This window comes from Lithobates pipiens, unplaced genomic scaffold (genome assembly GCF_037356315.1).
Source record: "Lithobates pipiens isolate NorthernLeopardFrog02 unplaced genomic scaffold, aLitPip1_a1.2 Scaffold_3, whole genome shotgun sequence".
Taxonomy (NCBI): domain Eukaryota; kingdom Metazoa; phylum Chordata; class Amphibia; order Anura; family Ranidae; genus Lithobates; species Lithobates pipiens.
The window spans coordinates 226,777,017-226,794,237 of record NW_027507790.1 but is presented as its reverse complement, the minus strand read 5'-3'; the positions used below and the strand labels follow the sequence as shown (position 1 = coordinate 226,794,237).

Sequence of the window (17,221 nt, the reverse complement as noted above, 5' to 3'; positions counted from 1 at the left end):
CATGCGCGAGTCGGGCTGTGCGTCCTAAATGGTCCCCGCTATCTCCTGGGACTTGTGTGTTTCCCAGGTGACAGCGGGTGGTTGGGGGGTGCAGGAAGGGGCGGGAGTATATTCCTGGAACTGGATGCAGGTACCTGTATTATATCACTAGTAAAAAGGCTTGATTTAAGTAAAAAAAAAAAGATTTAAAGGACAACTGTCATCTCTGTCCTGCAGTGGCTCCTCCTCTGCCCCGCTGTTGACTCACAGACAGTCCCATTCACTTTAATGGGACGGCTGGTGATGTGGCAGTGACACAACAAGTTGAGGGATGTGGCGGCAGCAGGTGAGTGGATGCCCGCTAACAGGCGCTGCCATGATGGATCTGAAGTGACAGGTTCTCTTTAAATGTAAGGACTCATTCTTGCTGGTAGTTAGAATCTTTAATATTTGCCAACATAATGAAGATTTCCTATTTAGATTAATAAGCTGTCAGGTTAGTAAAACGGTGATATCAGTACCAATTGAATCATACAGTAGTGTACATAGAATTTGCAAAACAATATTCCTGAACTTTGGGTTATCTCATGGTTACTGTGTCATTATGTGAATGCATCGATTCAGTGCATGTTATCTCATTTTGCAGAGATTGGATTCATTGAATGAGTTTACCAAAAATGTAAATATTGCAGAATATACAGCCTCATGCTACATGACTAAGCTCCATTTCATGCTGAATCAACTAAATTAATGTATCCTAAATTGAAAACTATAGTTACATTTTTGCTACAAAAGGATTTTATTCAAATTTGATAAAAATAAAAATCTGTGTTAAATCAAAAAAAAAACTGCTTTATTTTTTTAAATCCATTGATTTATACCCTCCCTGCTCCTGAGGCAAACTTCCAGGCAACTAACTCTGGCATTCAGTGAGAGCACTTAATGACCATTTAGGGACATGCTTATTGGACAAGATGCGGGTGGGTGGGGCTAATCATAGAAGCCCATACCCAGATAAAGTGAAACTAAATCAATGGGTCACATGTAGGAGATTTTGCTGACTAGTAATAATAGTTGGTGCACTGCTGTGCCGGCTGTTAGGCAGCACTGTTTAGACCCCTTTCACACTGAGGCGCTTTCACTCTAACAAAAACCTATTTCCATTAAAATCAGTGAATGCTTTCACACTGGAGCAGTGGGCTGGCAGGGTGGTGAAAAAAACGCCCCCCCCCCCCCTCCCCTCCATTGAAATTAATGGAAAGCTCTTCAAAAGCTCTCATGTTTTACTGGCAGTTTAGAAGCGCCTCAGTGTGAAAGGGGCCTTAGGCCTGTATGTACTCTGTATTATCGCTGACTAATATACATTGTCAGGGAAGAATGCCACAGCTTGACTTCCTATTCTCTTCCAAGATGTTTTCAGTTGTTTTTGCTTGTGGAACTGGAGGAATTTGAATGATTTAATGGTTTACATTGAAATTGCATGATCTTATTTCTGGGAATAAAGATCCTATATGGATAGACTGTGCATATGACATGTAAACTTTTTTTTCCCTAGTGATACAGTATAGGACACAGGATTTCAGTCATTATGCAGCTACTTTCAAGTGATTTGATACTGGAAAAAGCTGCAGGGATATCCCCCTTTAGAACTCCTTCCACAGCAAGTCTCAGTTTTCCGTCAGTGTCATTCTCGGTCACTTACATTTTCTCTTTTTTGAGACGCATAGGCATAGCCAGTCAGATCTGTGCAGTAATTCTGTGCTATACATGTTCAAAAGCAATACTGTAAAATGTAATTAAAAGAAAATCCACACAAAAGGCTGTGTGTGGGAATGTGTGTGCTTATATATAATTTGCAGATATAGATAGATATTAGATGGGTGATTGCTAGATGTTCTCATTATCTATCTGTACCTTGTGTTTCTTTTACTTATTTTAATTTTTTCTTTGCATCATTATTCAGAGAGCTGAAAGATAACCTGGGCAGCGATGACCCCGAAGGAGATATACCAGTCCTGTTGCAGGCCACCCTGGCCAGAAATCCCAATGTCTTCAGGGAGAAAAGTATGCAGAACAGATATGCAGTGCAGAGTGGTAAGAAACAATCAGCTAGAAGGCTCGTGGCTTCCTGTTTTTTGGTAGCAACTCTGCAGTGATGAGTGGTGTCTTGTAGATAAAAACAAAACTGTGCAGCTTTGACCAAAGTTGAATACTGCCTCTATAAAAGGGCACTCCAGTGATGCTAGAAGTGAACAGTTACAGTCAAGAGTCTTATAGCAATGTTCTAGCAACAAGGCAGGATGGGATGATGCTGTCTCTGGGAGTTTTTCAGTCAGGATTTGCAGGTAATCGAACACCTTGTCAAAATAAACTGCCAGAGGGGCCTCTTGGTGAGTCCCCCCTTCCCTGATCATACCATACCTCCCATCAGTCTCTCCTCCCATCATGACACACTCACACTCACACACACACACACACACACACACTCACACTCACACTCACACACACTCACACACACACACACACACACACACACTCTCACACACACACACACACACACACACACACACACACACACACACACACTCTCACACACACACACTCACACTCACACTCACACTCACTCTTATACGTGGCAGAAACAATACTCCCTCCTGGAGTACTTTATTAGGGAGAACCACATTGGCCACTGTTAATTTTCTACCCCTCACTGAACTTTTAACATGCTCTCCCTGATCCATCATTATGCATCACCCCTATTATCCAGCAGCTTGAAACATGATTCCCTCTCTCCCCTTGATTCCCCATTCCTTTTCACCTTCTTCAGCCCCCCCCCCCCACCCCCATATTCCCTCTGTTATGTTCCCTTATAATGCATCAAAAGTTGGATGCTGGATTACTCGCTAAATGTTCTACTATGTTTGTAATAATGGTAATTACCTCTTAACATAAGCTGTAGATTTTTTGCTGTAAATTGTATACTGAATACTATATATATCACTATTGTACTTACAGATGGGACTTTTTACTCTCTATTCAGTAATTGACATATGACTAACTTCTGTACAGAAATAACTCAAATTTCAATGCAATGTTTTTGGGGGTGGGGGAGAAGATTTACAGGTATGCAAGTAGCCTATGCCTAAAGCAAGGGCATTTTTTAGAGGGATACCGAATGGAAATTTTGGTGCCAAAACCGAAAATGCAGCATGCACTTGGCTGAAAGCTGAAACTGAAAATGTAAAAAAAAAAAAATCTATATATTTTTATGTATAATTGTATTCGACTTATTAATTAATATAATGGATTTAAATAAATATGAATTTGTCGGCCATTATTGCCATTTTTAGCTCCAAGAAAAGCTAAAAAAAAAATATAAAAATAAATAATTATTCATTCCCCCCCCGCATCGCGGGTCCCTGGGACAGGTAAGTGTCCCATTATTAAAAGTCAGCAGCTGCAGTATTTGTAGCTGCTGACTTTTAAAAAAAAATATATTTTTTTTTTAAGGGGGCACCCCTCTTTAAATTCAGTGTACGCCTTCACACTGGTTGGTTGTGGTGTTAAATTTTGATTACAAGAGCGCATCTCTGTTGCGCTTTTGATGCATTTTTTTGAGTCGCTTGACCTATGAAGAACACCATAAGTGCAGTAAAATCACGTGCGGTTTCAGTGCCCTTATTGGCAAAATGCAGAAAACCCAATTTTCGGCCGATTATGTTTCGACCATGAAAATTTCGGTGCAACTCTAACATTTTTCAACTTTAGTCAGTTGCAATTTTTTTGTAAAGGTGAACTAACCCTTTAAAGTGGTTGTACACCCTTATATTTTCCCAGTGAAATGACTGGCCTCAGGTGATACAGAGATGACACAAATCCTCCTACATAAGTTGTGCATGTTTAGCTGCAGTCTTCTCTTCTCTACAGCTATTCAAATTAAAGAACTTGGGTTGCTTGTGCTGTCAGTAAAAAGGGAGCAGAGATCTGAAATTACTCTGCAGAGTTCAGTGAGGAGAGCTCTGAGAGCTGATTGGAGGGAAGTGAGCCCCCCCCCACGCGCACAGGAACAGAGTTAAGGGTGTCAATCATCTAAAGCTCCCTCCCCTGTCACTATTTTTCTCTTGGTGTCAGGAAATTGTCAGAAGTGACCTTGTTCTGAGGAATGAAGCAGCTGACAGATGACGCTTGGTGCTTTTAATTAGGACAAGTACACACTAGAGGGATATGCTTTGTTCATGTTTCATGTCATATAATGCATTAAGATAAAAAAAACCTTCAGCCTTTACAATAACTTTAAATTTAGCCCCCCTCCCAAATACTTACCTGAGCTCGATCCGGCTCGGGAATCGAGCCAGCTTGTCTGCCCCTAGCAAGCAGCTTGGAAGAAGAGAAGACTGTGTCTGTGTTTGTCACATATGGCGACCCAACACCGTTGGCTACCCGCTGGACTGCACATGCGCAATGCCGCCATATGCGTTTCACTCCTGAGTCCAAGTTCAAGCCCTACCATCCAAGTGGACATAGTTTGATTAATTATGCTGAGTGAAGCGAGGCCCTTCCCAAAGCATGGCGAGCCCACGAGGGGCCCTCTGTTGGAACGCATATGGCGGTGTCGCACATGTGAACTCCAGAAGGTAGCAAAATGTGATGGGTAGCCGAATGTGACACATCGGCTGGGGACCCAAGAAGAGGGGGTTCAGGGCCACCCTATGCAAAACTATACTATAAAACCTATACTAAACTTTTTACAATCACTTTAATTGAACAAGCTGAAGACAGAAGCCGATTGGTTGCCATGCAAAGCTGCTCCGGATTCTGTGTGCTCTAGCTTTTATAAATTCCTACCCTCTAAGCCTTTTCCTCTCTGCAATATTGAAAAGAAAATAAAGATGTTTTTTTTCCCTTCTGGAGTTGAGTTTTAATTTTCGTTTTCTCGGTTATTTTTTGAATCTTATTTTTCTGTTCTTGTTTAATAGCAGTTATCTATTTTTTCCTTAGGGATGATGATGCCTCAGTACAAGCTTCCCCAGAATTCCATGCATGGCAGCCCAGCATCTACTAATTATCAACCAACCACTATCTCTCATAGCCCTTCCAGGTAAAGCAAAGCTTTGAATTTCTGTAGTTTGTGTTTAAACCTAGGTGCTTATGAGCCTTCTTCACACTGTGATCTCTGAGCCCGGCTCTGTTTCAGCATAGTTCTTATATGCCATAGTTAGGCATATCATTTATTACAGGTACTTGTATAGCGGCATCGATGTACGCAACGCTTCACATATATATTATACATTCCCATCAGTGCCTTCCCTCAAGGGGCTTAAAATGTAAGCTCCCTAACTCATTCTTATACTAGGGCCAATTTAGACTGGATCCAATTAACCTACCAGTGTGTCTTTTGAGTGTGGGAGGAAACCATAGTACCCGGAGGAAACCCGCACAGGGAGAAGATGCAAACTCCAGGCAGGTAGTGACGTGGTTGGGATTTGAACTGCCGACTCTAGTGCTTCGAGTCAAAAGTGCTAACCACAGCCACTGTGCTGCCCATAATTACTACTTAAACATAGTTTATCAGGTTTAAAGCAGGACGAAATGCAGTGTACTGTAAAAGTCATATATATCCAAAGTTTTTAAGCAGAGGGACTTAGAGGAACACCAGGGATTTCACACAAAGGAAGCAATACAAAGAGAATAGGATAATTTTTCATACAAGTACATGGTACAGCAGGCATGTATCAGGAATATGAAATATTGGAGTAACATATTCTATAACGCATAAAAACACATTTTAGTTCAAATAAGCTTCCCTTTGAAGCTGGCCACATACCAGTTAGATATTTATTCTCATCTGTGAGATCAGCATAGTTTACCAATAAAAATGTAGTGTCCGTTGTGGATGAAAATTTATAGTTGTAATTCAGAAGTCTGAAAGTGAATGGATCGTTACTGCAAATTTTTACTAGGTTTCATAAACACTTGTATTCTGCACATGCAAAATAAAAACTGTACTATATGTATGCCTGTATACTGTATGTATGGGTTTTCTGCTTCGTTTCCAAAAAGTGAACAGCGGTGACAATGCCTCAACAGATATTTGGGTTTCTGCATATACCTAAATCTTTGTTTTCCTTTGCAGTCGATTTGTACCACCTCAGACCAGTTCAACAAATCGGTTTATTGGCCAGCAAAACAGCCCTGTTCCTAGCCCTTATGCTCCTCAAAGTCCTGCGGGCTATATGCCATATGCCCATCCTGGAAGCTACACACAACATCAGCAAATGCAGCAAGGTATATCGGGGTCGTGCTTTCAGTTCAGTTGTACTTTGGTTACAGCTGTAAAGATTAACACTTCGTGACTTTATGATCCTTACAATTTTTCCTTTTTACAGCTTCTGTGTCCAGTCCTATCGTGGCGGGAGGGCTGAGAAACCTACATGAAAACAAAGTCTCTGGTCAGTTATCAGGCAACTCTGCAAACCACCATGCAGATAACTCCAGGCACAGCACCAGTGAGGACTATCTGCAGATGGTACATAGGCTGGGCAGTGAGGTATGCTTTTGTGACAAAAGTTACTATTAAAATGTAGCTTTCAACAGACTTTATATTTATTTTAAATCATATGAATGCTATATCATGGCTTGGTACATAGCATGTATGTAAATAAAACCTAATTCTGTTACTTTCTCTCCATGAGCAAAGGTTTCCTGTATGCCTTATTTGTTACTGTGAAAAATTTGTGTGTGACTTGCAGCATTTAGAGAAAATGTCATATTTACAGACAATTTGGTAATTCCCAAAGGTGTTGCCAAAAAAGTTTATTTTTGCAGTTGGGCTGTGATCACGGTGCAAGGGTTGAATGCTATTTTTTATTTTTTTTTGTCTACAGGAAAGATGAAGGGAGATGTACTTTACCTGATCCTCCGATCCTCTTCGCACAGCACTGGTCCCTGCAGCTCCTGCACCTCCTCGTTTTAGTGATTTTGAGTGGTGGACTGTTCCTTATGTCATCAAGACCAAGGCAGGCTCCATAGACCTGCTCTGGATGTGAGGATTCCAGGAACAGTCCACCGCTGGTTCATGGGAGACTGCTGTTTGCCAGTGAAGCGGAGGATCGGGTGAGTATAAGGCTTTCTCTTCTTTCATGGACAACTCCCTGCTCAGTTGGGTTTTAAAGAAAAAAAATACCTGCTCCGTGCAGCCATATTGCACAGAAACGTTGCTCCTACTCTCTTTTGGGTGTCTCCTGTAGCAAGCCAGGCGACACGCCGAGTGGTCTGTGTCCATAGACACACACAGAGGTGGATTTACTAAAACTAGAGAGTGAAAAATTTGGTGCAGCTGTGCATGGTAGCCAATCCTCTTATAATTTCAGCTTGTTCAGTTAAGCTATAACAAATGAAACCTGGAAGCTGATTGGTTTCTATGCAGAGCTGCACCACATTTTGCACACTCCAATTTTAGTGAATCAACCCCACAATGCTGTAAAGCCATGATCTTGCCCCCTCCTCACAGGAGTTTGACATCAGCATTAGCCTATGGAGGAAGGGGGTAGGTTTTAATTACCCGAATGCAGAGCATACATTAAGTGTGTAAAAAAAAAAAAAAAAAAAAAACCCTAATCTGCCTACTAAACTTAAATACTTGTTTGGCATGATTCTGATGTATGTACACGTGTGAGATGTTTTGCACTTCCATCAATACTTTTTTCTATTTTGTGTTTTATTAGAACCTGCAGTTAAAATCTATGCAAAGATTTCTAGATACATTTATGAAGGTAGAAGATTTTGAGGTTTAGGCACTACTGCAGCCCAAGTGGATTCAAGATGAAAAAAATAAAAATTTTAATGATTTTTTGTGTTATGGTGTGCTATGTATTTTTGCTCATGCATGTTTTTATGTGATTACAGGATAGTGATTCTTCAATAAGAAATGCTGCCTCTTTTTCCCTACGCTCCCCACAGTCAGTATGTTCTCCTGCTGGTAGTGATGGGACTCCAAAAGGTATGTTATTTTACTAAATATATTGCACGCTACTTAGTTTAATATTTGGTATACATTTTTCTTGGCATGGTAGGAAATGGGAATGAACTCAGTCATGTTTGGATCCTAGTCCAAGCCCACCTGAGCTATCCTGGCAGGAAGCTGTCACTGTACTGCGCCAATTATAAGCGACCGAGGCATTCCCTGCCTTGCAGCTGCATGTGTGTTCCAGGAGGTGTATATGTGCAGCTGCTGGGCAGGGTATGCCATGGCTTAAAGTGATTATTAAGCCATTCACTTTAAAATAGAAATGAAAGGTAACCCATTTGTGCATAGCTATAAAATAAACCCCCCCCCCCCCCCGCCCTTTTTTTTTTTTAAGTGATCACATTCCATCTGTTCTCAGCTGCTTAAGAGCTGGGGGAGGAGAAGCAGAAGCACACGGGTCTTCCCAGTAAAAGGCTGTGCAGGGGGAGTTGTCAGTCCAAGGCTGGGCATTGGAGGAGAGCAGAATGAGCTCCCAGCATAACTAGAGAACTGACCATGGTGTGTTATCCTGCTTAGTGTGGTAAGTTTGTAATAGGAAAGCTGAGGAACTGGCAGGAACACCGGGGATTTCACACAAAGGAAGCAATACAAAGAACAGGATACGTTTTCATACAAGTACATGGTACAGCAGCCACATATTAAGAATGTGAAATGTTGGGTCTACTAACGCTTTAATGATTGGTATGCACTGGCAGCTTACTGGTAGGATAGCTCAGGTGAGTTTGAACCAGAATTGGAACAAGCCTAAGCTCATCGCTGGTAGGAAACAGTCGCTTAGACCTGTGGTATATTGGCTTTGGTTAGATTGCAGTCATCACATGCTCTGTATGGGTTATGCACATGTTCAGCATTTGAGTGGGCTTTCTTTTCTGCTTTGCTCCAGTTCCCTTTTCTATGGCAAAGATGTATTGGTGGACTTTAACCCCATCAGCACCAGAGCAATTTTTGCCTTTAAGTGACGCTTGAGGCTAACCATTATTATTATTATACACAATTTATATAGTATTGACAGTTTACGCAGCACTTTACAATGTAGAGGGGGTACAGCATAATTACAGTACAGTTCAATACAGAAGGGACAGGAGGGTCCTGCTCGTAGATGCAGTGAATGATTTTATGGGGGGTGGCTCGGGGACAGTTAGGTGGGTGTGGGATAGGCTTCCTTGAATAAGTGAGTTTTCAGGGATCTCCTAAAGGTGGACAGGCTAGCGGCTGATCAGATATACCAGGGCAGGGAGTTCCAGAGGATGGGAGAGGCTCTGGAGAAGTCCTGAAGGTGAGCATTTGAGGAGGTAACAAGGGAGCTAGAGAGCAGGAGGTCCTGGGAGGAGTGGAGGGGATGATTTGGGCGCTATCTGCAGATGAGGTTGGTGATGTAGCTGGGGGCGATGTTGTGGGTGGCCTTGTATGTTGTGGTTAGCATTTTGAATTTTATATGGTGGGGTAGGGGAACCCAGTGAAAGAGACTGGCAGAGAGCGGCAGCAGTCAGGGATTGATTAGTGAGGTGTATTAGTCTAGCAGCAGCATTCATAATAGACTGATGGGGGATAGCTTGTATAAGAGTAGGCCATTGAGGGGAGAGTTGCAGTAGTCAAGGCGGGAAATAATCAAGGAGTGAATAAGTTGCTTTGTGGTGTCATTACTCAGGAAGGGTCAAATTCTGGAGATGTTGCAGAGTTTAAGGCGACAGGTTTTAGCCAGTGATTGGCTGTGGGGTCTGAAGCAGAGGTCAAAGTCGAGGATAAAAACCATTACATTTTTTTTATATTCTGTAAAAATTGGAATCGTTTATTCAAGACAAATAGGGCTTTTATCAGTAGAATAATGAAATGGGTATCAGTTGCCCTTTTTATTGCTTTTTTCATTTATTGAAACATACAAAATAAAAAAACAAAAAGGAGCCAATTTTTCCAACCAATTTAAATACTCCGCTTGAACAGATTACCTAAATTCTTTTCAGATTACACTGTTTTTACTTAAATTTAATTTTTTATTTTTTTGTATGTAGCAGGAATCATTTTTATCAACCCCTTTCAAATTTATTATAGTGGTTATATTAACCACCTGTCCTCTGGGCCAAGTCTGATATTTAACTCGCACATGAAAGCTGTAATTTTTTTTGCTACAAAGTTACTTAGAAGTTCCAAACAATATATATATATTTTCCGAAAGCAAAGTCCCTGCCCTGTAGAATAAAGTGGTGGATGTTGCAATTCTTTTTTTTTTTTTTTATGTCAAATGGTATTTGTTTTAGCAAACACAAATTTTCAGGAAAAATGTAAAAAATTGCACTTCAATGAATTTTACACAATATAATGCCCATTTTTTTGGTAAAATAAAAAAGATGGCGTTAAACTAAGTAAATACCCAACATGTCCCACTTTAGAATTACGCACATCCCTATAATGGTGACAAACTATGGCATATTAAATTATCCATAGGCAACACTTTAAAATCCTTTACAGGTTACCAGTTTAGCGTTACACAGGAGGTCTGGCACTAGAATTATTGCTTTCACTCTGATGTTTACAGCAATTCCTCATGTGTGTTGTGGTCACCATTTACATATGCATGCAAGACCTATCTGTGCGTTTGCATTTGCTTGTGAGCACAAGGGGAGGCCTCCTGTAATTTATTGTCTTTACATTTTTTTTTTCATTGAACTTTACTGTTATCACCAGGGATTAACAACTTCCCTTGTGATGGCATGGGCCAAGACAGATCCTCTTTGATCAGCTGCTTTACAAGCCGGTAACGCCTTGTAAGCAAACCAGAAGTGACAAAGTCCTTGTCGCATTGTTCTGACGTCACAGGGGAAGAACAATGGAAATTTCTCCTGCTCTTTCTAGTGCATCCGATGCGACAGGTCGCATCAGTCCCAGGCCCCTTGCAGGGACAAATGAGACCAGGAAAGATGGCGGAAGTGGGCTGTATAATCGGATCACTTTTGCTTTGTAGAGAATCGCTGGCTGAAAAGAATACCAGGACTATGGCTGCAGCCATGATACTCATATCCCAGCTCCCGTCTGAGGACGTCTATATATGTACAGTGAATGGGAAGCCGTTAAAGTTCACAAAATATGTAAACAGGCCTACCATTCAACACTAATGTCTAAAGGCTGTTTCACATCTTGCCACAGGGAAAAAGAGCAGTTGTAATATTGAGCTTTGTAAACAAACGGTTACTGTGTTTATATGTAGAGCAGACTTGTCAGGAAATGGGTAAATATTGTCTATTTTTTATTATTATTTTTATCTTTTGTGTGTACCTGCAGAGGCTTGTATTTATGGAATTAGCAGTGTTAAACCTTCTCCTCTTTGATCATAAAAAGGGTAGGTTAATATGAGAGGCACGGCAAAATGACATATGCTTCTATTTGGCTTTTGACAGTGCTGTAACAAGGGTTTGTAAGTGAGCACTGTGGCAGGCCAAGCATAGATTCAATCATCAAGACTACAAAAGAAATCCCAGTCAGTGGTATGAATGCATGCCCTGTGTACAGGCAAAACAGCAGGACATTTTTAATTATTCAAGGCACTTTTGGTTAGCGAACCAAAAACTACCTAAAGTTGATATTTCCAGTTTGGGTGGATTTTGATCACCCACTGGCTTTTGTACGGCTACTGCATTCTCTCCGTTGGACTTCTCCAACCTTTCATTTCCTATGAAACATTCATTACTCTGGAAACATGCAAAGAACATGACATCCTAATATAAATATATATAAAAAACAGTTTGCATAGTTTTTTTCATGTATGCGCTTATGCAGAATTAAAGATTATTCACGTAAAGGAATCCTGACACCCGATAAATTTCCACAGTCCGGTAAAGAGGCAGGACATTCACCCACCCTTTTGCCTGATCAGGGATTGTCATGCACAATGTCATGCACAATGAAAATGAAAGCTGTAACACTTTTTTTATTGGGCAAGACATGCGCAAATATATGCATCCACTTAAGTTCATTAAATGCGATTTAAATTGCACTTTAATTCATGCTTATGTCCCTTTCAGAAAAATAGGAAGACAGGTTTGGGGTTTTCAAAGATACTTAAATGTAGTTCTAAATATATGAATGTTCATAACCTGACCAAAGGTTGGCTTTAAAGTAGAGATATTGCACACAATTTTTTTTATTTTTTCAATTTGGATCGATTAAGAGAGGGTTACAACCTGTCTGATTCTATCCCATTGCGGAGATTTTCCTTCACTTCCTGTCCCATAGCCAAACAGGAAATAAGAGGAAATCCCTGCAAATTAAGGGAATAACCTTGGCCACCACCAGGTCACCAGAACTAGTGTCCCCATTGGAAGATTTCCCCTCTATTTTCTGGGGACAACCCAAAATTTGATATTTTCTTTTACTTTCACTTTTAAGGCCTCATGTACAACTGGACATTTTGGACATTTTTTACATCAGCTGTTTTTGGCTTCAGATGTTTTTTTTTTTTTTCTACAGTCAATAAACTCCCCATCATGTTATCCTATGTGTCCATGCACACATGGGCTGTTATCGCCAGATTTTGGCTGGGGCGTTTTTTGGCTTTAAAAAAATAAAAAACTAGTGGGTTCTGAGAGGAGTTTTTCAGCTTTTAAAAATGCTCTAACGTCAAATGCTAATAAACTGCAATAAACGCTCAAAAACACAGCTCACCAGCATTTTTTGATGTTTTTGATCCATTGAAGAAAAAATAAAAAATACGCGGCCAAATGCTATTGCGAAAAATGTTGAAAATTGTTGAAAAACTCACTGAAAAGCTACTGGTGTTTTTATAACGTTATTTTAACAGCCAGTGTGCATGAGGCCTTAATGATAATGGTGCACAGGACAAATAGAGGGGGTGAATCTCCTTAACGGGGGGCACAGACAGCAATACAAACTGACAAGCATTCTAATCCCTCTCCCCTCTATCCAAAACTAAAAATGTTTTGCCATTCGTTATACTTTAAGTTTTTAGATCAGTTTTAAAATAAAACTGCCTTCACAAAGAAAAAAAAAAAAAGAAAAAAATCTGTTCTTATACCTGTTCTCCTTTCTGTAGGATCACGGCCATTAATTCTTCAATCCCAGCCTCCTCCCTATGCCTCCCCACGAGACGCTCCTCCTGACATACTGCTGGACTCACCCGACAGAAAGTTGAAAAGACAGAAAAAGTTAAAGATGAGTAAAGATGAGAAGGAGCCAAGTGAAAAGTCAGCTATGTATGATATTATTAGCTCTCCTTCTAAAGACTCCACCAAGCTTACTTTAAGACTGTCTCGTGTGAGATCTAATGAAATGGACCAGCAAGGAGACATGCTTCCTGGCATGGAGAACAGTAATGTCAGTGAAAGCGACCCCTCATTCAATGATCAGTACCCTGGGCACCCATCAAAAACGCCAGTCACTCCACAGGACGTAAGTCGCCCTTTGAATGCTGCTGCTTGTTTTCAAGAGCAGACTGAGTTCCTGCAAGTACAACAAGTGCCCGTCCTACAGCCCAACATGTCTGCAAAACCGTCTCAACCTCCCGTGGCTCAGTCACAAACTCAACCAACAGGAAACATAACGCCATACGACGAAGTGGAACTGGATGCTCTGGCGGAGATAGAAAGGATAGAACGGGAATCTGCTATTGAGAGGGAGCGCTTTTCTAAAGAAGTTCAGGATAAAGGTAGTGTGGGGTTATTTTCTATTATGTTTTCTACAGCTGGAGATTCCCTACAAGAGTTTTTTTTTTTTTTTTTTTTAATCACTAGCATGAGAAATCCCTTGTTGCCAAGTCCTAATGTTAGTGTGTTTAATAATCATAAATAGCATAGAATGGGTATGCCACCAACTGATAACAAATAGTGCATGTAGTTGATTTTTTATCTCCTTTCCAGTGCTCCTTTGTGAAGCTTAGACTTTGCAGAGTTATAAACCCACACCCTTTCTTTGACTAACCAGAACATTCCTAGACTACATTAGCCAGCCTATAATCACAATATGATAATTGCCTGATCTGGGGGGTTTTCAGAAGCTACAAAAACTGCTCTGCTGAGGAGAAAATTGATGATTCAGACAGAAAATAAATCTACCCCCCCCTCCCCCCCAAACCCATACCCACCCCCCGGATAAACATTGCTTGCTACATCTTTCTGCACTGCTTGCCTCCTCCCTTTATTTTCTCCATAAACATAATTGACAATTGTGCGGTCGTGCGACGCTGTATTCTGCTTTAAAATGTTTCTAAGAAAAAAAAGTAAGGGAAAAAAACAAATTTTGTCATAAATTTTGGCTAATATGTATTCTGCTACTTGCTTTTTGGTAAAAGAATTATCACTGCAGAAGTGGCCTGCCCTTCCATGCAGGTGGCAGTGCAGGATCACATATATATACATGTGACTCTGCACTGAGCAATAAACCTGCTACAGGTTGGTCAGCAAGCGGTTCACCACCCATTAATGCTTATGGGGAGCCCAATTGCCTCTTTCATTCAAGTGCCAGTTGCATCTACATTTATGTTGTGCAACACAGCTTGGCACATTAGGAGTACACCCTGAAAGTGCACATAAAATATGTGAGGTTTAAAATGAATAGGTGTGAATGGGTCCTAAAGTTACTCTCTGAGTGATATTAGTCTGCTACAGTGCCTAGAGGTTTTTGGTTTACAATATTTAGTTAATGTCTCCAAGGCTACATTGGTGGAGTAAATCTTATTAAAGGGAATTGGTACAATAAAATCTGACGTGGACTTTGAAAACATTTATTTCCTGACTTGGTTGCCTGATGTTTGCTTCTTTCAGAGCCTGCTTGCATTCTTTGTGACAGAATTCCTTTGGCCCCTTTCACACATCATTTCATTAGTTTAGTCCCTTTTTTTAATTTTTTTTATATATCCGCTACCAATACAATAATGGATGCAAAAATGGCCTGTTTGTCTATTTACATCAGTTTTTCATCTGTTCTGTTTTTTTGCTTTTTACACGGAACAAAAATAGGGCCTTGATTCGTTTTGAAAAAACGGATGTGGTTCTAAATGGATTATCATTTGTTTATACCCGTTTTTCCATATAGATGCATTGATGTCCGTTTTCCATCCCTCAAAGGGACCTTTAAGCTTGGCTTTGACTTTTTAACCTTTTTGCTGCCAACCAAGTTCCTTTTCCCAGCATGCATGTTAAAAATTGTAATGGACCAGCCTTTACCCCCAAACAAATGTTTTTCGAAAGCGGAAGTCCTTTAGAAACACACTGGGTACACCCTACAATACTTTTGCATTTAAATATTGAGTAAGGCTGGCCATACATGGAGAAACCATGGTTTGCAAGAAAGAAATTTGCTTGAAAATGTTGATGCGGCAATTCCCCCTGCCGGGCCAGTATCACCGCCCCCATCGGGAAAAGACAGTGACTATCGCTAGCGGCTTTAGCAGCCACTTGCGATAATTGCAAGAGAATCTGACAGGCTGGTTGTACCCAAGTTGATTGATCAACTTGGTACATTCAGCCTGCCCATTAATGGTTCACGTCTTGGCTGGATCCTGCTGTACCGGCTGAGATTCGAACAGTGTATGGCCTACCTTAAGCTGTAAAATCCTGGCACCCAACCTGTGGCCTGGGGATGTTAGATAAAACGCTTGGGTGCCCAACCCACCATCAGGGCCCCTGCAGACTGCTGTTTTTCTCCTTGCCTAGGTTCTAGCATGCTTAAAGTTCTTAACTATCTCCAGTTGCATGTCTGCGGTGTCTGACAATTTTCTGTAGCATAACATTCACTAAGGCCCCTTTCACATGGGCAGACTGATCAGGTCCGCCTGTCATTTTTTTCAGGCCCACCCGATTGGACTATCCATTGCACTCTATGGAGCAGTGGGTGTCAATGGACAATGCCGACATCCAATCTGATTCTGTCCGCTAAAAACAGACGGATGGGGGATCAGATGACAATTGCATGTAAACGGACAGGCGGTCTATTTACCTCTTACCGCCCATAGAGGACAGCAGGCTGTCTCTGCTCTACATAAGTGCAGCATACACAAGTATATGCAATTCTGTGTCTATATTATTTACTAAATGGTCGTCTTTTGGAAAGCATGGCGTTTAAATTATATGATAATAGAGATGAACAACCTTCTTAATATAGGGGGAACTCTAGTGCGGCCACTGTCAAAGGGCCACAAATAAAACGTAGGCACCTTGCACATGGGGCGGACTCCACCTGCTCAAAATGGGGCCTATTTGTGGCCCTTTGGCATTGGCCGCACTTGAGTTCCTCCTATATTAACCGCTTCCTGACCAGCCGCCACAGTTGTACTGTGGCAGGTTGGCTCCCCTGCGCAAACCGTCATAGCTGTACATCGGCTCTTTAAGATGCTTTAGCAGGCACTGGGCACCCATGACTTAGTAGGAGCACACGATCTGCCTACACAGAGCGAGAACCAGGATCTGTGTGTGTAAACGCACAAATCCAGGTTCTCAGGGGAGTAGGCAGATCGTGTGCTCCTACTAAGTAGGAGCACCAATCGTTCTCCTCCCCTAGTCAGTCCCACCCCACCCCCCACAGTTAGAACACACCTAGGGAACACAACCACTTGATTGCCCCCTTCCCTGCCAATGAAATTCATACAGTAATCAGTGGCTATTTTTTTTATAAATGTCACTGGTCCCAGAAGTATCTGATCTTGCAGGCTTATTTTGCACAGGAATTTAAGGGCCCATTCACTCCATATACATTGAGCTGCACACCTTTGTCTAAGGCCGCGTACACACGGGTGGACTATCCGTCCAACTAAGTCCGTCAGACAATCCGACAGACAGTCCGTCCTACTTTTGAATGAACGGACTTGACCACACATGACGAACAGACAGACGTACGACGGGACTAGAAATTCGACGTCCAATACACAGCAATGCAACCTTCGGCCGTGTAAATCCTTTCTGAGCATGCGCCATACTTAGTCCGTCGAACTAGCCTACTCACGAGCGGACTGTCCGCTGAAACCAAGTTTGGACGGACAATATTACGGAAATTCCGAAAGACTTAGTCCGCCAGACTGTCCGCTGAAAAAGTCAGCTGAAGCCCACACACGAGCGGATTGTCCGCTGAAACACATTTCAGCGGACTAAGTTGGACGGACAATCCTCTCGTGTGTACGCGGCCTAAGGCTTTGTGTACACTGCTGCTGGTAGATGGACTTCTAGGAGCAGCTGGGTGTTTTTTTCAGCTGCTCCTGATTTCTCGTCTGTTATC

The 17,221-nt window shown here is 41.5% G+C and overlaps 1 protein-coding gene across 6 annotated transcripts in view; it reads left to right on the top strand.

Annotated features, from left to right (window-relative positions):
* NIPBL (NIPBL cohesin loading factor) overlaps window positions 1-17,221 on the top strand; it is a 242,831-nt gene that overhangs the window by 95,472 nt on the left and 130,138 nt on the right. For 5 of the 6 annotated variants that reach the window (XM_077462850.1, XM_077462847.1, XM_077462848.1 and 2 more), the window contains 6 exons: window positions 1,943-2,073; window positions 4,978-5,077; window positions 6,113-6,264; window positions 6,366-6,526; window positions 7,885-7,978; window positions 13,050-13,661. In XM_077462850.1, coding sequence (XP_077318976.1) covers window positions 1,943-2,073; window positions 4,978-5,077; window positions 6,113-6,264; window positions 6,366-6,526; window positions 7,885-7,978; window positions 13,050-13,661 — 1,250 coding nt within the window. The remainder of the gene's footprint in view (window positions 1-1,942; window positions 2,074-4,977; window positions 5,078-6,112; window positions 6,265-6,365; window positions 6,527-7,884; window positions 7,979-13,049; window positions 13,662-17,221) is intronic. The other variant, XM_077462852.1, reaches the window with a different exon arrangement.